Source organism: Sarcophilus harrisii, chromosome 3 (genome assembly GCF_902635505.1).
Source record: "Sarcophilus harrisii chromosome 3, mSarHar1.11, whole genome shotgun sequence".
Lineage (NCBI taxonomy): Eukaryota > Metazoa > Chordata > Mammalia > Dasyuromorphia > Dasyuridae > Sarcophilus > Sarcophilus harrisii.
The window spans coordinates 319,394,635-319,414,760 of NC_045428.1; the positions used below are offsets into that span (position 1 = coordinate 319,394,635).

At 34.8% G+C, this 20,126-nt stretch overlaps 1 protein-coding gene across 5 annotated transcripts in view; it reads left to right on the forward strand.

The window, feature by feature from the left end:
- The window catches only part of SAP130 (Sin3A associated protein 130), a 51,341-nt gene extending 31,686 nt beyond the window's left edge, over positions 1–19,655 (forward strand). For 2 of the 5 annotated variants that reach the window (XM_031959853.1, XM_031959854.1), the window contains exons 11-21: positions 261–402; positions 1,750–1,871; positions 4,052–4,354; positions 8,697–8,874; positions 9,674–9,778; positions 11,327–11,685; positions 12,605–12,853; positions 13,029–13,154; positions 17,436–17,539; positions 18,330–18,443; positions 18,684–19,655. In XM_031959853.1, coding sequence (XP_031815713.1) covers positions 261–402; positions 1,750–1,871; positions 4,052–4,354; positions 8,697–8,874; positions 9,674–9,778; positions 11,327–11,685; positions 12,605–12,853; positions 13,029–13,154; positions 17,436–17,539; positions 18,330–18,443; positions 18,684–18,842 — 1,961 coding nt within the window. In that variant the 3' untranslated portion in view covers positions 18,843–19,655. The remainder of the gene's footprint in view (positions 1–260; positions 403–1,749; positions 1,872–4,051; positions 4,355–8,696; positions 8,875–9,673; positions 9,779–11,326; positions 11,686–12,604; positions 12,854–13,028; positions 13,155–17,435; positions 17,540–18,329; positions 18,444–18,683) is intronic. The other 3 variants (XM_031959855.1, XM_031959857.1, XM_031959856.1) reach the window with 2 other exon arrangements.
- The last annotated feature ends 471 nt before the right edge of the window (positions 19,656–20,126 follow it).

Below are 20,126 nucleotides of genomic sequence, written 5' to 3' on the forward strand. Positions count from 1 at the left end.
TTGACCTCACAGACCACCTATATAAGGATCTTAGGGATTCCAAAGGAGTCTTTGAACTACATTTTTGGAATCAGTGTAGTAAGAGATTTTTGAGCATTAATGACATTTAATTAGAAATTCTTTTTCTTGCCCCTTGTTAGTAAAATAATCATGCTTGCCTTCACATGCTTGCTTATGGCATTCAGGTATTTCTAGTAGGGACTATTAGTAACAATACTTTGGGAAGAATAAATGAAGGTCCTGTTTCATTTTCTTCATAGCTAAGGTAGTCCCTCAGCAGATCACACATACTTCTCCCCGGATCCAGCCAGATTACCCAACGGAGAGGAGTAGCCTTATCCCTATACCTGGACATCGGGCCTCTCCAAATCCTGTTGCAATGGAGACCAGAAATGACAACAGGTGAGTGTAAAAGCTTCATATGTACTTTAATTTGTTTGTTTTGTTTTGTTTTTTTCTCCCTTTGTTATGGTGTTTTAAATCGGAAGACACAAAAAAAGCAAATAGATTTTAAAAGTTGGTATTGTTGGGCAGGGGGGACTGTTTTAGTAAAATTCCCCTGGATTACTTGAAAAATTTCAATGTATGAGAAATGTCACTGATCACATGGGATTTTTATATATGATTTTAAAATTTTTAGTCAAAAATAGTACAAAATCTAGACATTTTAGGGTACTACATTAAGCTTGAGCAGGTGATTCATCCTATTTTCCACAAAATCCCCATAGGAACAATAACAATAAATTCTAAAAAAGTGATTTAATGTAATAACAGGAAAATCAATTAAAGTATTATACCATCAATGATAGTTCAATTATAGCATCATAATATTTAGAACTATTGTAATGCATAGTATAGTTTAGTAGATATCTGTATGTGTGTATATAATGTACATATATATATACATATACACAAATACAAATTGTAAGTAGAAAGTATTCTTTAAAATAATTTTTTAAAAACATTTTTAAAGTCAAACTGTTCACTTCGATGTTTTGTATGTATAAAGGTTTTTATCTCAAGAAGGCTTATAATCTAAGACCTGGATCTCTTAATGGTCCATTTTGTAACTTTTCATTGTCTTTTTCAAAGTAGACACCTCTTCGTATGTTCTTTATCAATGTATAGAAACACTCAGAAACATCCTGTTAGCCATCATCAATCATGAAACTTAAGGAAAATCAGAAGTATCTTCTCATTGGGAAAATGTCAAGGATCTCTTATTGGGAGGCTAGCGAAACAAAACTGAAATCAAAGTTTTTATATTGAATAGAATTTGTTGGATACTTTGGGCCTTATGTTATTATCTGTTTTCTCATCTATATTTTTTTTCTTGTGAAGCTTTTAAGAAGTGGCACAGCTCTAAAAAAAATATTTTTAAAGAAATAAGCATTGAGAGGGAATTTTAAAAAAGAATGCATTTCTGTGATAAGTAATAGAAATCATTGAAAATCAAGATATGGTTGTAACTACATAGTGAGAGCTCAGGAATGAAATGACTTCAAAAAAGAGTTGAATAATTTAGAGGATTAAAATGTTAACCAGAAGATGAACAATATTGGTTGATGGAAAGCAGAAAGTTTTCTGAATTGGTCATAAACAAAACGATAAACATAAACAAAAAGTACTTGAGGCTAGTAATATCTTGGTATAGTGGTTTGGGATAAGAAGTTGTCATCCTAGGACTGTGGGAGGAAATGATTGAATAAGCATATGGAATAGTTTTAAAATTTTCTTTGTTACCTCTAGGCAATCTGTCCCTGTCCAGTTCCAATACTTTTTGCCAACATACCCACCCTCTGCGTACCCATTGACTGCACACACATATACCCCCATCACAAGTTCAGTGTCTACCATTCGACAATATCCAGGTAAAAAGTGTTTCCTTAAATTTTTTTCTAAATGTTACAGCTTTCATGTACATAAATTGAGACATACTAGATTGGGAGGGGCAAGGGGATGTTATGGAGCATTCAAGATTTGGGAGTATTAGTATTTTTTTGGCTGTTGTTGAGGCAATTGGGGTTAAATGACTTGCCCAGGATCACATAGATAGTAAGTGTTAAGTGTCTGAGGCTGGATTTGAATTCAGGTTTTCTTGACTCCAAGGCTGGTATTCTTTCTACTGTGCCATCTAGCTGCCCCCCCTTAGAATATTAGTTCTTAAGATTCAGATATGAATTTCAAGGAAGAACAACAACCCATGAAGCAAAATTGACTTGAGATCAAGTGATAATGGCCCCTAGAAAGTATAGTGTCTGTCTATTTCATAGATACATGGGAGGTCAATTTTATAGAGTTTGGATTATTTTCAGGTTTCTGGTTATTTTTTCCTATTTCTGCAAGACAAAACATAGAAATTCTGAAAAATAACTAGCTTTGCATAAATAATTGCAACCTGGTTACTAAGAGGTGCATGAAGAATAGCTGGCATTGTTTTTTACTCGAGGGTAAACAGGAGCACCTTTCCATTGATATTGCCTACCATAAGATAAAGAGAATTCCACCCTCCTTGGGAGCCAGAGTGGAAGAATATGTAGTGAGGGATGTAAAGTTTAAAACATCCTGAGTTCACATCTTGTCCCTCATCTCACTGTGACTGAATCTCACTAAAGTCATTAAATCTCTCTGAGCTTCAGTTTTCTTACCTAGAAAATGGGTACAATAATAATATTATTGTAACATCTAGTGATCCAAATATCTTATCTTGAGACTCTGACACTTACCAAGTGTGTGATGCTGGACAAGTCACTTAAATTCTACTTGCCTCCATATCTTCAGCTGCAAAATGAGGATCATAACAGCATCTATTTCCCAGGGTTTTTGTGTGAAGCTCAAAGGAGATAATGATTGTAAAGCACATATCATAGTGCCTGACACATATAAGCAATTTATATCTGCTCATTCCCTTTTCCATCCTTTTCCCCTGAATGATTGTTGGAGACATAAATTTCTCATTAAATATTTACTAATATGATGGTGATGCCAGTTATCAGCAAGTTAATGCTGTTAACTATAACCATTCATAATATCATTGGCTCTGTGGACATAATGCCAAAAAAGTAAAACTAAGGTATCTTTAAGTACCTAAATTATAGATACATTTGTCAAGTTAATTTTTGTCAGACTGTAACATTACCAAAACCTGGTGATAATCATCAGATGGCTTTTTTTGTGCTATCAAACTGTACTTTTAAAAAGTAAATGCTTCACTGATGTTTTTTCCTTCACAATATTAAAACACTGAAGTCACTTTCCTCTATACTTCCTCCATAACGAAGTATATTAAGAAGTTAAATCAACGCATAATATATTGGTTATATTTGACAACATATACCTTTTGCCACCTCAGTAATTTGCACTGTGAAGCCATTCGTTAACTAATCAAGCATGAGTCAGACTTAAGACTTTCACCTTTGCATCCCAGTGGTCATCATATAAACTGTTCAAGTTCTTTTTACTTAAGGGCAAGGATTTTGGCTTTTGTCTCACTATTCTCTAGTGTCTGGCACAGTAGACTGTATCACTTCATATAAGTCTACCTGTGTTTCCCTGAGTTATTCTTATTAGTTGTTTTTGTATGTGCAATAATATTCCATTGTGTTATATACCACACCATCGGTTAAGCACAAGTTTGGGGCACCTAGATGGTGCTCTGGATAGAGAACCAAGTCTGCAGTCAGGAAGACTTTGATTCATTTAAATCTGGTCTCAGATATTTACTAGCTATGTGACCCTGGACAGATCACTTAACCGTGTTCACCTCAGTTTCTTCATCTGTAAAATGAGCTAGAGAAGAAAACAGCAAACCATTCTAGTTTCTTTGCCAAGAAAAAGCCCAAATGGGGTCATGAAGAATCAGACACAACTGGGAAAAAAAATGACTAAACCAGCAAAGTATGAGTTTAAAGTGGAATTCAAATCCAGGTCTGCTACTCCACTATGACACACTGAGAGGGAACAGCCAGAATTTTTATTTTGAGAAGACTTTCAAAAATATATATTGTAGGCTCTCTCATTTTGCTGTAGTGACAGTCTTATGGTAATCTAGTTTCAGCTCAGGCACCGAACTCTGCCATCACAGCTCAAACAGGTGTCGGGGTGGCTTCTACAGTGCATCTAAATCCCATGCAATTGATGACAGTTGATGCATCTCATGCGCGTCATATCCAAGGGATCCAGCCAGCACCTATCAATACACAAGGGATTCAGCCTGCACCAATTGGAACACAGGGAATCCAGCCAGCACCAATTGGAACACAAGGGATCCATTCAGCGACACCAATCAATACACAAGGACTTCAGCCTGCACCAATAGGTGCTCAGCAACCTCAGACTGAAACTAAGACTTCAGGTAATTTGAGTTTTCTAGCATTATTCAAAGGGGCAGATAAGCTCTATTCTGATTGCTCTTTGATTATAAGGCATTCTTCATTTAACTTTTGCTTTCTGGGAAGGTAGTTTTTAACCAACAAGAAATGTTAAGTAGAATAAGCATTTTTTGGAATTACATTGAGTACAGAATATTAATTTCCAATGTCTGATCCACTTTTTTTTTTTTTTTTTTTTTTTTTTAATTTAATAGCCTTTTATTTACAGGATATATACATAGGTAACTTTACAGCATTAACAATTGCCAAACCTCTTGTTCCAATTTTTCACCTCTTACCCCCCCACCCCCTCCCCTAAATGTCAGGATGACCAGTAGATGTTAAAATATATTAAAATATAACTTAGATACACAATAAGTATACATGACCAAAACATTATTTTGCTGTACAAAAAGAATCAGACTCTGAATTATTGTACAATTAGCTTGTGAAGGAAATCAAAAATGCAGGTGTGCATAACTATAGGGATTGGGAATTCAATGTAATGGTTCTTAGTCATCTCCCAGAGTTCTTTTTCTGGGTATAGCTAGTTCAGTTCATTACTGATCCATTAGAAATGATTTGGTTGGTCTGATCCACTTTTAATTACCATAAATTTCAGCTGTTTTATAAAATTTTTCAAAAAATTAGATTATAAAAGATAGAAGGAAAGAGAATAATTGTTTCAGTTGTCAAAAGTAGATAAAATAACAAGTAGAAGTTATTTGAGGACAAGGTTAGATACATACATTTTTTGAGTTCAACACTACAAAAATATGAAATGAAAAAGTAACTTAAAAAATTTTCTGCAAATACAACTGCTAAAAACATAAAATTGATAATAAACATTTTAAAAATGCACCGTCATATAGTCTCCAGCAAAGGCTATGAATAGATATTAGAGAATAGATTTTTTTTTCTATTTTAATAGTATTTTATTTTTTCCAAAAACATGCAAAGATAAGTTTTCAACATTCACTCTTTCAAAACTTGTGTTCCAAGTTTTTCCTCCCTTTCCTAACCCTTCCCAAGACACCAAGCAATCTGATATAGGCTAAAGATATGCAGTTCTTCTAAACATATTTCCATATTCATTATGCTATGCAAAAAAAAAAAAAATCTGATCAAAAGATAAAAAATGAGGAAGAAAAAAAAAACAAGCTAATGGCAACAACAACTAAAAAAGGGTAAAATACTATGTTTTGATCTACAGAGAATACATTTTTTTTTTCAGCCATTTGAAAAATTATTCATTATCACTTCACATCGGGGGGATGGGGGGGGTGGGAAATATAAATAACTGCAATGATACTTAAGAATCATCAAGTGACAGAAGTCCCTAAAAGTGACAAAATTTAATATTGACATATTGGTGATTAAATCATTGTCATGCATTAGCAGTGGAATTTACAATTGGTGGAATGTGCTTGGAGGGTAGAGTGACGATACAAGAGGCATAAAAATAATTATAGCCTCTGACTCAGTACTTACATATTGAAAAAATAATTTGAGTATTATCATGAAGAAGGGGAAAAAATCTCTAGAAAAATGCATGCTCATATTTTTCATAGAAATTTCCAAGTAATGAAAACAGTCTGTCTGACAGAGGATGACAGAATGAACTATAATATATTACCATAATACTATATTACAGTGGCATTTACAGATTACAAAATGAGAAATATAGCATACACTGACTAGAACCATATGAAAGGAACAATATGTACATGAGCAGAAATGAATGTACAAGTAGGATATAGAAAAGGAACAATGCATGATAGTCATAATGCATATAGAAATTTTCCTTTCGATTTAAATATTCGTAGACCTATATTGAGTTATTTTTGTTTAAATTAATGAAGAAAACAAGTCAATGCAGCTTCTAAATGAACTGATATTTTCCACCTCCTCCCCTGAAATTGAACATTTTCTTGAACTAGAAATTTAGTTCCAACAAAAATACCTGATAAGAGTAGCCGTTTCTAAAGATGTATGTAGCATTCTACCCTTTATAGTTTCTATATTCACCAAGTAGAGGAGGAAAGTGTGTTTCATTATTGTTTATCACTTCTTCTATTGTATTGACCATCATTTTATTTTGTCAGAATTTTCCTTTAATGAGATTTTCCTTCACATTGTTGGAGTTTTTGCATGTTATTCTATTGATTTCACCTTGCATTATTTCAGATCTTTCCTTTATATCACTGAATTTAAGAAGATTGTCTTTTAGATTAATGACAATCTTTATTTAAACTGAACTTGTGATTTCATCAGGACAAGATAGGTCATCTTTTATTATAGCTAACATCTTTTAGATAGATAGATAGATAAATAGATAGATACAGTTTTTATATACAAAACATATTCATGGATACTTTTTCAACATTGACCCTTGCAAAAATTTCTGTTTCAACTTTTCCCCTCCTTCCCTCCAATCTTCCCTAGATGGCAGGTAGGTCCCATACATGTTAAATATGTTAAATACAATATATGTATACATATTTATACAATTATCTTGTTGCACAAGAAAGATTGGATTTAGAAAAAAGGTAAAAATAACCTGAAAAGAAAAAACAAAAATGCAAGTAAACAATAACAGAAAGAGTGGAAATGTTATGTTGTGGTCCATACTCATTTCCCAGTGTTCTTTCTCTGGGTGGAGCTGGTTCTGTTCATTACAGATCAATTAGAACTGATTTGGGATCCTCTCATTGTTGAAGAGAACCACGTCCATCAGAATTGATCATCATGTAGTATTGTTGTTGAAGTATATAATGATCTCCTGGTTCTGCTCATTTCACCTAGCATCAGTTCATGTGTGTCTCTCCAAACCTCTCTGTATTCATTCTGATGGTCATTTCTTATAGAAAAATAATATTCCATAACATTCATATACTAGAATTTATTCAGCCATTCTCCAATTGGTGGACATCCCTTCAATTTTGAGTTTTTAGCCACTACAAACAGGGCTGTCACAAACATTTTTGCACATACAGGTCCCTTTCCCTTCTTTAATATCCCTTTGGATAGTAACACTGCTGGATTAAAGGATATGCACAGTTTGATAACTTTTTTAGCATAGTTCCAAATTTATAGCTTACATCTTAAAGAATTATCTGACTGGGGCAAAAGCTTTTCCAGGGTCCCGCAACCGATATGCATAAGAAGCAAGATTTGAACTCAGGTCTTCCTGACTCAAAGGCCAAATCTATTCCCTATACTCTGATACCTCTGTATTGCATAAAGGACAAATTTTAACTCGTAGCAAACCTCAAAAATGGCTTTTTAGTCAGGTATCATCATTAATATTTGTCCTATTCATCTTGCGCCGTAAACCAATCATAACAATCTTTTAAGTTTGTAAATATTATCTCCATTTGACAGAAGCTAAGATCAAGGCTTAGAGAATAAATGATTTTGCCCAAGGCCAAAATCTAGGAATGGAAAAAGTTTCTTTTGAAGTCTGATGTCTTTTTCAGAATCCTTACCTATCTTTCCTACATAGTTAAACTATGTATCATAGTTAAACTATGTATCTTCCATGAGAAGCCTCTATGTGTCTTCATGAATACTTATGTTATCAACTAAGCATACTCAGATTCATGCCATTTTAACTATTTTTTAGTTATCTATTTAAACTTTTTTTTTTTTTTTAAGTTTTAGTTGAGGATAGGGGAACAAGCCTTAGGTAATTAAAATTTGAGCACAAACAGAACAATTGTTTTGTATTTCTTCCATCACAGCAACATCATCATAACTGTGTGCTAATAACTAACTATAGACCATATGACCATAGAATCTCAGAATGTGAAAAATGGCCTAGAAAATGCCAAAAATAGAGAAGGAAGAAAATTTTTGATTTTTGATTGGATTTGAAGCGTTGTATAATACTGGGGAAAGCCTTTGACCTTGGCATTACTAATCTAGATTCTTTGCCCTCTGTTTCCTCATCTCTAAAATGTAGAACATTTCTCATTTCTCTCCTACACTTATTATACAAGTCAAGTGAGATGATGTACATGAAAGGACATCATAAATAGTCAAGGAATATATAGGTATAATGGAGAATGTATTAGTATTAGAGTGATTAACGTATGATTTTATTAAATCATCTCTTCTTCTGTGCAAATAAAGCACAATACCACCAACCTTGAAAAGCTGGTCTATTGTAACAAGTGCTAGGGTGCGCCAGGCTCTGAAGAAATTTTTTGGTGATCTTTGAAGAAAAGAAACCATATTGAAAATGCTCTCTTCTACTCGAGAAATTTAAATAATTTTTTCTTTTTTTCCTTCTTATCTTGTCTATATTCCCTTCTGACCTCTCAGCAGTGGTGTTGGCAGATGGAGCCACAATTGTAGCCAATCCAATTAGCAATACATTTAATGCCACTCCAGCAGCTACCACCGTGGTGCAGACCCACAGCCAGAGTGCCAGCACAAGCGCACCAGCCCAAGGCTCATCCCCTCGCCCCAGCATCCTCCGAAAGAAGCCAGCCACTGATGGGTAAGGAGGGACCCAGCCTTGCAAAATAATACAAGACACCTGATTTAGAGTATAGCTGTTGAAAAAAAAAATTTAATTAGTACCTTTCCATTGCTAACAAGGATGAATCATTAGATTGGTCATTATGGAGTGGTTTTACTTTTTTCCCCAAAACTTGACTCAAGAGATTGAGAATGAAAAGCCCTTAATTTTTATGGGGTTTGTATATGGGCATCCATGATTTCTCTCAGCATTGAATTCTCAGAATCCTTTAAATAGTTCTGAAATTTACTGTACACTCCTTTCTAGGGAGGTGTTTCTATTAGTGACTACAATCTATTTTTCATTCATATAAAAAAATTGTTCTGTATAAAAAAATGACTGTGATTCATTACAGCTATGTTTTGTATTGTCCTATGAAGCTCTGTGATGATTTTTCACCTTTAGTATAGTGGGCACTATTATAATGACAAAATTTGGAAGGGGAAAATGATCATTTTCTAGTTTTACTGACTTTTAAAAAATGAATTTGCAATAATAATTTTTAATTTGAGAGTTAGGTATTGTTGGTGTCTTAAACCATTTGCCAAGAATGCTCATCTTAATGCTTTAGGAGATACTTCTTTTAGTATACTGGATTTTTCCATTTCAAGGCTAAATCCGTAGTGAAATGATATTAACACAAGCACAAAGTGAAAGTAGTATTTTTTCAACTGTTATGACAAGTGCTCCAATATATGACTAGTGAAAAGGCATGTGATTGTCGATGTTTTAATGCCCTTTATCTACAGCTATTTTCAAGGTTGTTTTTGTGTTTCAGAATGGCAGTCAGAAAGAGCCTTATTCCTCCTCAGCCGCCTGAAGTTGCTAGTCCTCGAGTAGAAAGCTCCATAAGGAGTACATCCGGGTCACCTAGACCTTCAGGGTAAGATCTGATTTGAATGTGACTAATATTACTTAGCCATCCTTTACTAAGTGGGGAGAGGTAGTATTTTAGTAAGAGTGAATGGAGAATTATATGCAGTGGAGTGAGGAACTTACAAACACTTGAACATTTTACCAAAAATTACATCAGGGCAGAACTTTGTGATAGGAAATGACAAGAATGAAAGTTTTTCTTTTCTTAAATGCATTTTTGTATGAAACACAGGACACTACTGATTCTAGCAAAGCTTTTAACCTTTAATGGTGATCCAAGACGCATAACCAAGGAAGAGAAAATAAAAAGAGGGTAGGAAAAAAAGCAGAGGAAGGTGATGCATTTGGTGAGAAACAGTGAAGGGCTGTCAATATAGCCTTAGTTGCTTCCTGGTCCTATTAAAGCCACCCCGCTACTTTCTCATTCCAACAGATGCCCTTCATTGCCAACATCTGAAATGCATTCTTAGTTATACATAACTTAGTTAGTTACCTCTGTGGTAGACTTTAAAAAGATAATATATGATTTTCTTTCACTGTCACTTTTCTACTTTTAGAGAACTGAAGATCTTTTTTCTATTCTTGTTTTCTTTGGTTGTTCTTGTTTTTGTCTTTTTCCTGCCTCAGAAGAAATATTTGAGCCTTTGTGCATACTTTTTTTCTTTTGAATTTGAAAAGAGCATTCCTAGTCCTGTCCATAGCTGGACAGGCTTGAATCTTATCTTAGATTTTACATTCTCTTTACCTAATATGTATATTAAGCATGTATATTATATATGGTTGTGTGTGTGTGTATAAAATCTGTCATGGCATCACCTCCTGATTTTAAAAATGAAGGACAAGCAGTAACAACAAGTATACATAAGTGGGGATTGGGGTGGAGGTGAACAAAATAGTCATTTGATTTAGACTTATTTTTTGTGTAGGAACAGTGAACAGAGTAGAAACAAAAAAAATGAGTATTTAAAAATTAATAGGGAGGGACAACTAAATGACGCAATGGATAGAGCACTAGCCCCTGAAGTCAGAAGGACCTGAGTTCAAATCTGGCCTCAAACATTTAACACTTCTTACCTATGTGACCTTTGGCAAGTCACTTAATCCCAAATGCCTCACAAAAACAAATTAAGAATAAAAGTTAGGGGTAGCTAGGTGGCACACTGGATAGAGCACCAGCCCTGAAATCAGGAGGACCCAAGTTCAAATCTGGTCTCAGACACTTAACATTTCTTATCTGTGTCACCCTGGGCAAGTCACTTAACCCCAATCGCCCCAGCAAAAATAAATAAATAAATAAATAGAAGTTAACTGGGAGTAAAATTTTTGATTCATTAGTCTCTTAGACTTTGGAGTTAAATTAAATTTACCTAATTTAAAAATTTTTTTAACTTAAAGTTCATCTTAGAAATGGCATATCATTTATTCTGATCTTATTCAAAAGCAGTTGCCTTAGTTTTTATTTTGGGTGCTTCACAAAATGAATTATTCAAAGTTCCTGCCCTCTAGGAGATTACTAGCTAAGATAACTTGGTAATGTTTTGTTTTTATGTTTTAGTGCCAAACCTAAGCCAGAAATCCATGTATCTATGGCCACACCAGTCACTGTGTCTGTGGAGGCTGTATCCAATCAGAGTAGTGATCAGCCCACCATTGCTGTGCAGCCCACCTCTCAACAGCCACCACCTGCCATTCCAACTATCATTGCAGCAGCCAGTCCCCCATCTCAACCATCAGTAGCCCTGTCAACAATTCCAGGAGCAGTTCCTGTCACTCCTCCCATTACCACTATTGCAGCTGCTCCTCCAGCATCATCAGCAGTGGGTGGCAGCCTTTCAACTGTAATGGGGCCCGCAGTGCCAGAGATAAAAATTAAAGAAGAAGTGGAACCTATGGACATTATGCGTCCTGTGTCTGGTAAGTTCATGCAAAGACATCTCTTCACTCATGAGTTTATTTTCCTTTTAGGACAATCTTCTTGCCTATCATGTTGCTAAAGCTATAATTCTGGTGGCCCATCAAAAATAATTCTTACAAAGAGAGCTCCTCTTTTCAGAGTTCGTTCCTGTCAAAGCATTTTTAGCCTCTGCTTTCTAGGACTCTGGTTTTTAGTCAGTGTAAAGAGATAAATTTCCTTTTGAAAACTAAAACTGGAGGCCTTGATTCAAGGTGAGAGAAATCGTTCATTAGTAAGGAAAATCGGTGCAAACAACTTTTTATTTTTCTATTTTCTACTAGGCACTGCTACCAATAGCTCATACAATGTATTTTTCTTCAGTATCTATCAAGCAAATGAAGATAACGAGGGACATGTGTACTGACAGCATGCCCCATTTAATTTGAAGAGGCTAGTTAAGAATTTTCATAATGTTCCTAAAGAAAGGATTCAGATCAGTTTTTCTTGTGTTTGCCTAAATGTTTTGTTTTTCCCATTCTCCTTCCAATTGCATCATTTCCTCTCTTTTTCACTAGTGTCATTTTCCAGGAAGTACAGAATAGTTTTTGGTGACCCAAGTGACTGGAGGGTTACAACTTCACTTTTTCTTCACTGTACTTCTGACTTACTTATTAGGCAGTAGGCAAATCACGTAACAATTTTTTAATTGTCTAATGTTACTGCCTAATGAGATGGGAATAAGGCAGTGAGGTTTTATGGAATAAGTGCTTGATCTTTTATATATGTTCAGTCCTCTAACATAATCACTATATGAACTTGGGGACCTTGTTACTTAAGTCACATTAACTGAGAGAAGTCCATTTACTCTATCAGAAATCAAACACAGTCTCTTATTGCAATTGTGTTTTCATAGACTTTTTGTTTCCTCTCTTCTCTTAGCAGTTCCTCCATTAACAACCAACACTGTCTCCCCATCTCTTGCGCTACTGGCTAACAACCTGTCAATGCCTCCAAGTGACTTGCCACCTGGTGCCTCTCCAAGGAAAAAACCACGGAAGCAACAGCATGTGATTTCAACAGAAGAAGGTGACATGATGGAGACAAATAGTACTGATGATGAAAAGTCTACTCCTAAGAGTTTGCTGGTAAAGGCTGAGAAGCGCAAGTCTCCTCCCAAGGAATATATAGGTAATGTTGGCTTTTGGCAGTAGATCACTATGGAAGCATTATTTTTTTTCCCTGCTTTTCTCAAGTCAGTCAGCTACAGTTAAGATTTTCAATTGTAAAGCTGGAGATAGATGAAATTGGGTAGGAAAATCAGATGTATCTCTCATTGACTACTTTTTCTCTCTACTTTTAATAGATGAAGAAGGTGTAAGGTATGTCCCCGTACGTCCAAGACCTCCCATTACCTTGCTTCGGCATTATCGGAACCCCTGGAAAGCTGCTTATCATCATTTCCAGAGGTACAGCGATGTCCGAGTCAAGGGTAAGAAAATTAACATTTGAATCTTTTTGAATACAAAAGTCTGATAATGAGCACCAAAGCCAAATTGGAAGTAGCAGAATGGTCTTGTGGAAAACAGAACTTCTGGCTTAAGCCATGAGTTGCTTCTTAAAAAATATTTTATTGCTGTTTAAAAAAAAAACTGCTATTACTTATCAGTGAATCCTCTTCCCACTCCCTAGAACTGTCTTTTGAAATAAAGAAGTACAGTTAAGAAAATAAATCAATATACTGGTCTTGTCTGGTAAGATTAGGTAATGAGGCTTATCTTACCAGACAAGGCCAATATATTGGCCAGTATATCCACTACTTTCTGGTTCAGAAGGAAAAGGAGATGTGCTTTATGTTCTAACCTTGGAGTTGACTTATTTTCACTGAAGTCTTCCAGGATTTCCCTTAACATTCTGGTAGTCATTGTATAATGTTAATAAGAAGGTCACTGGAAACCATCTTTACTAATGAAACTGCAGATCTAATATCTACCTTTTCCTGTTTTTAAATCATTTTTGCCATTTTAATAGGTGTCAGCTATTTTTACCTATTCTCTTATTCCTGATTTCAGACATTTCTTTTGTAGGTTTGTTGATAGTTTGCAATTTTTTCAAAACTACTTGTTTATACCCAGTGAGGAGAATGGCTTTTAAATATATATATAAATTACAAGTATCTTTTGAGAGCTTTTAGAAATCTTCAGTGGTAAACCTAAGTGAATCAGTAAAATTAATAATTTTTCCCCATAATGAGCAATATGTTCTTCATTTTCCTCACTACTGAATAATATAAAAGTCTTTTTAGATGCTATTTATTTCAAATTAGGATATTCAGTTTAAAGGAGAAAATAGCTATTTATTTCAAACTAAAATATTCAGTTTAAGGGAGAAAAAAGCATTCTGTTTCCAAGTCTCCAGATAAGGATGTGAAGATTTGTTTCAGCTCCGAAGTATTTGTAAGCATTTAAGTAGACTGCAGTTGTTCCTAGCTACATGTAAGACTTGCCAGGAGAAATCTCATCAAATTATTGAGCACCGAAAATGCATAAAAGTTCTTCTTTCATGGATTTTCTCTTTCAGCCTGTAATCTAGTAGTCTAAGAGATCATTCAAGTACACTGGTGGGTTAGAAGTGGGATTGTTAATAAAGTCCTTGAGGGGAGTCAGGAAAATTGCTATTTCTAAGATAAGCTGGGCATTCCACTCTGTTCAGAATCCAAACAAACTCAAGATATTTAATTGTAGAGTTCTGAATTACTTATTGTTAGTCATTTTAATCATGCCTGATTCTCTACAATGATTCCAATTTGGGGTTTCCTTGACAAAAAAGTAAGTAGTTTGCCATTTCCTTTTCCAGCTCATTTTACAGATGAGGAAACCAAGTCAAATGGGGTTAAGTGACTTGCCCAGGGTCAAAAGATTAGTATCTGAGGCCAGATTTGAACCCAAGTCTTCCTAACTCTCCAGGCTTGGCATTCAATTTACTGTGGCACCTAGCTGCCCTTTTTAAGAAATTTTTCCTAATTTTACTGATTGGGACTGTTTTGTTTTTTTTTTTTTTTTGGCTGAGGCAGTTGGGGTTAAGTGACTTGCCCAGAATCACACCATTAGAAAGACTGTTAAATGTCTGAGACCAGATTTGAACTCAGGTCCTCCTGACTTCAGGACTGGTGCTCTGTCCACTGCACCACCTACCTGCCCCTGATTGGCACTCTTTCTTGAAAAAGACAGTGGGATTGTGGGGATATGGGATGTCAGGAATCTTTAGGCTTTAATCTGGATACTCATGGTTTAACTTTTATTTGCTTATGTTTCTCAGTCTTTACAACAAAATGTCGTTTATTTTAAGATAGTCTAAATATTTTAGAGATGATCTTATATTTAATTTGGTTCTACAAAGATTTATTAAGCATCTACTACATATGGAGCTTGATGGGGACAACAACAAAGAAAATAGCTAAATAGTCCATGTCCTTAAGGAGCCTACTTTCTGCTGGGGGTGTACAAGATGTACTCTGATAAGCAAACAGCAGCAATGTTGAAGGGGATCAGGGAAGACTGAACTTAACCTATAAAGGAGCATTCTGAGGATGATTATTCCCACACACCAGATGCATGAGAACTAGAAGCAATTATAGTAGTCAGTGAATCCATTGACAACAACAGCTGCAATAAAGGCTTGATATTAAGTTTAAAAATAAAACAAAACCCCTAGGAAGATTGAAAAGCAGTTGAGGAGAAATTAGTCTTAGACTAACATTTCATATCATGTACCTCAAGCCAAAATTAGATAAGGGACTTAGATATAAAACCTACATCATAAACAAATCTAAGGAAAGAAGGAGATAGCTTTCACAACTATGGATCAGAAAAAATTCCTGACCAAATAATGGATAAGAAAGGATCACAGAAGATAACATGGACAATGTTCATTATGTAAGACAAGTTTTTGTACAAACAAAAGCAATTTACTTAAAATTGGAAGTGAAACTGTTAATTAAAGAAAATATCTTTTGTAACAGATTTTTCTGATAAATATTGATAACTAAGATACATGAGGAATTGATACAAATATATAAGAACTAGAGCTACTTCCCATTAGATAAATGATCATAGAAAACGAACAGATAATTATCAAAAGAAGAAAGGAAAGCTATCTACAATCTTATGAAGCCTCCAGGTCATTAACAGTGCTCTTGAAGCCTTTGATTTGCAGGTAAAACCACCTGTACCTATTATCCTCATCCCAACTTTCCCCCATTAGAAAATAAGCCCCACCCCAGGGAACAGGTTCTATTTTCTTTCTACTTCTGGAGCTTAGCAAAATATTTTGCATGTAGTAATAACTAACTTAATGCTTTTTCATTTATTCAGTAAGAGAAATGCAAATTAAAACAGCCCTGATATCTTTACTACACACCTAAAGATAACAAAAGCGGGAGAGGGACAGAATAAGCATTTATATAGTGTCTACTTTGTTCCTGGTACAGTGCTAAGCAATTTATAAATATCTCATTTAAGACACTTATTTTAAGGAGCATTTGGAGCTACAAATTAGTCCAACAATTCTGGAAAGCAACATGAAGCTATACCCAAAAAAGTCACTTAACCCAGAAGTAGCATTAACCGACATCCCAAAGAGGTCAAAGACAGAGGGAAAGGATCTCTGTATTTAAAAAATAAAACAAAAAAAAGGCAGTACTTTTTTTAATGGCACAAAACTGGATAAAATGTGGTACTCATTGACTAGGGATGAACAGAACAAATTATTATAGAACAGTGGTGTCAAACTGAAATAGAAAAAGGATCCTTGCCAGCAGCATATTGAGTTAGAAAACCACAGATTATGTTTTTATTATATTTTTAGTTATTTTGTTAAATATTTCCCAATTACATTTCCATCTGGTTTAAGCCACTTGCCTGTGGGAGTTTGATGCCTCAGGTGTAGAGGAATGAAATGGCATACTAGTGTGCTACAAAAAATTTATCAAAGAGACAGATTTACAGCAACCTGAAAAAACTTGTATGAAATGACAGAGTGAAATGAGTAGAACCAAGAGAACAATTTATACAGTGATTTCAGGGTTGTAAAGCAAAACAACTCTGAAAACCTTAAGTATAACATTGATCAATTCAAGATAATGATATCAAAAAACTGATAATAAATTAGCTTTCTACCTTCTAGCAGAGAGGCATTTTTTTGTTCAGATAGACCAAGGTATGAATGTTTTGCTTGACTATTTGTTACAAGGGAGGACTTTTATAGGCTAAGGAAAGAGGGAGAAAGTAATGGAGAGTTTTATCATAGAAATGAAAAAAAAAAGGACATCTATACTTTCATTTTTAAAAATCACAGAAAATCAGAAGAGGATTCACACTGGCAGGCCAATTTTAGTAATACCTTTTTAAATTTAATATATGCTTCTTTTAAAGGTATTTGTAACAAATAAAGATTGAGTTTCATGTTTGATTTTTTTTTTCCTATTTGAATATGGAAGTATTCTTGTTAATATTTGTTTAGGTTCATAGTAAATAATAAAAAAAAAACCACCTAGAAATCTACAAGTTTTAAAAGGTCATTGAGTGTTATAAAATAGCTAATTTTTTTTCTATTTTAAAAAATATTCTTAGTTCCTTAAATGAGAAAAGGGTTTTTTGTTCCATTTTTATGGATATTTGAACAAAATGGCAGGAAAGGAACAACTTTAAAGGCATTGGTGGTTTTAGTTTTTATTATTGAAATGAATTGACTCAAGTTTATCATATGATTCCAGAGGAGAAGAAAGCCATGCTGCAAGAAATAGCCAATCAGAAAGGAGTATCTTGCCGTGCCCAGGGTTGGAAAGTTCATCTCTGCGCTGCCCAGTTACTACAGTTGGTAAGTGAAGGGTTTCAGCTGCTTGATTGACTAAACCAAAGAGAAAGGAAAATTGCAGCCAGTTAACCATCTAGAAGAAAAACATTTTGTTTTGAAGAACTTTTAATATTTTAGCATTTGAGTTATTAGCTCATTGTCAAAATGGTTATATGCATTATATTTATCCCAGGATCAGAAAGGAGCTTCTGCTCGATACAAAAGTCCAAAATATTTGGAACAATTGGATTAAATTTCTCTGTCTTTTTAGAGCAGCAGTTATCTGGAGAGATTTCTTTAGACCAATCTATTTAGAAGCATTAAAAAAGAGCAAAGCAGTCACCAGTCATGCAGTTTCTTATGCAGAAGAGTTTGACTTTTAGCACGAAGAAATAGGAATATGGGCCAATGTGTGAAAGACGTCCTTACCAAGAGCAAAAAATTATGTTAGTCTGATGATTTAGTTATATCCTGGAAGGGCTGGCAGACTAGCAGAAGAAATGATTGCCTGAATAGTGCTGAAACTTATTTGCAAAGCTGGTCTAAAGGATTAGATAGTATTGTGGCACAGTTAGTTTTTGGTTTGGGTTTTTTGAGAGGCATTGGATTGGGGAGGAGTTGCCTAGAATACCAAGAAATGAAAAGACTTACCTAGGGTCACACAGCCTTTAAACATTAGTAGCAAAATTTGAAACCAGGACTTTTGAGACTGAGGCTAGCTCTCTTCCACCATACCATGCTGCCTCTCTTACTTAAAATAAAGTCCAAAGGATCATATCGGATTATAGTTGTCTTTACTCTTAATTTGTTTCAGACAAATCTGGAGCATGATGTATATGAACGACTTACCACCTTACAAGAAGGTATTATCCCCAAGAAAAAGGCAGCAACTGATGATGATCTACACCGAATAAATGAACTGATACAGGTATGAACTTCATCTTTTAAGTATCTATATCACCTTATTGAGTTCTTTTCCAGGAAGTCTTAGCTAATCCTTTGGTAATTTTAGGGGGGAAAAAAATCCATTGTCAATCTTATGTTACCAACAAACTAAGATTTTTTTTACATAAAGTCTACTTTGCTAAAAAGTGTGCTCAGAAATATATATTTTTTAATTTTAGAACAGTTTTTCATGATAACTGAATGGCCCTCTTTTCTTTTGTAGGGAAATATGCAGAGATGTAAACTTGTGATGGATCAAATCAGTGAAGCCAGAGACTCCATGCTCAAGGTTTTAGATCACAAGGAGCGAGTCCTGAAGCTTCTAAACAAGAACGGAACTGTCAAGAAAGTGTCGAAATTAAAGAGGAAGGAAAAAGTCTAGACTAAGGGGAATCAGGACTCTGTGGAGAATGGTGTTGGGGGTTTTGATTTTTTGTTTTGTTTTGTTTTTTTCAAAGTGAAAAATTAAAATAAAGGAAGATATCCAGAGTACACAGAAGACAGCAGAGGGACCCACAGCACTCAGTGACTAAAAAGGATCATTGTCAACCTGGCATAATGAACCAAAAACTTAATTTCAGCTTTGGCCCTTTTAAACTTGCTTTGTGATCATATTTGTTTATAGCCCTCTGATGTGTCAATGCTTACTAATTGGAATTAGTGACACAACTGGGTGGCAGGCATTTCTCAGCCTTCCATTTTACAAACTCTGGTTTTACAAACCAGGTAAATACCTGGTGGATTTCTACAGGAAATGTACAGATCCTGGACTGAAAATATCCACTTGGACCATCTGGTATATCTGTCTCCACAATGAACACGAAACCTCTTCCAGTCATCCCAGTCAGTTCTTGTTTCTGACCTTCCATGTCTGAACTAGCCTTTTATAACCAGTGCCATGCCACTGGGGGAGCTGCCACATTTCAGATTTTAAGTGGTTTTGAACTTCTAGCTCTTGTTATTTTTTAAAAGAACCATTTCAAAGTGATTTTGTGGTATTGTTTGTCCTGTGTGTGTCCAAGTTGGTTTTTTTGTGGTGGTTCAGGGCAGGCAACACCATTGGTGCTCTGGGATCCTTGTTTTGAAGTACATCCTCGACACAGTACTTCCTGTAGCTGGTGTGATGCTGTTAATTGTATGTACTCCATACATCTCCAAACATTAATAAAGGACTCAGTGAGGTTTTTGTACATGAGCATCTTGTATCTTTTTATAGTATATTATTGCTGGAAGATCCCATGCAAGTATTCTGGATTTATCACTTGTGCCTCAGGTAGGAAAATAAAGCTAAAAGAAAGACTTTTTGGTAAAGAGCATTAATCTCTTATTATCAGAAAAAGACTCTTCTGGAGAGAATAGCATTTTCTTCTATTAGAAACTTCATTTCAACATCATCAAGAGCTTGACATTTATTTTACAGAGGGGTTAACAGAGAGTGATACCCCCAGGTTCCAAGTAATTGGGCAACTAATTGAAAAGAATTCAGTTTCCAATATTTGGCTTCTGTAGCCCCTTCTGTACCCTAAACACAAGACTATGTTCTTTTACAAAGTGACTATGCCTACATACAAAGCTAAGGTCAAGAGAAATTATTTTTCTTTATGGTTTCACCTAATGAGAAAATAGTCCCCAATTGAAATTTATATTCATTCTAAGAAGCCAAATT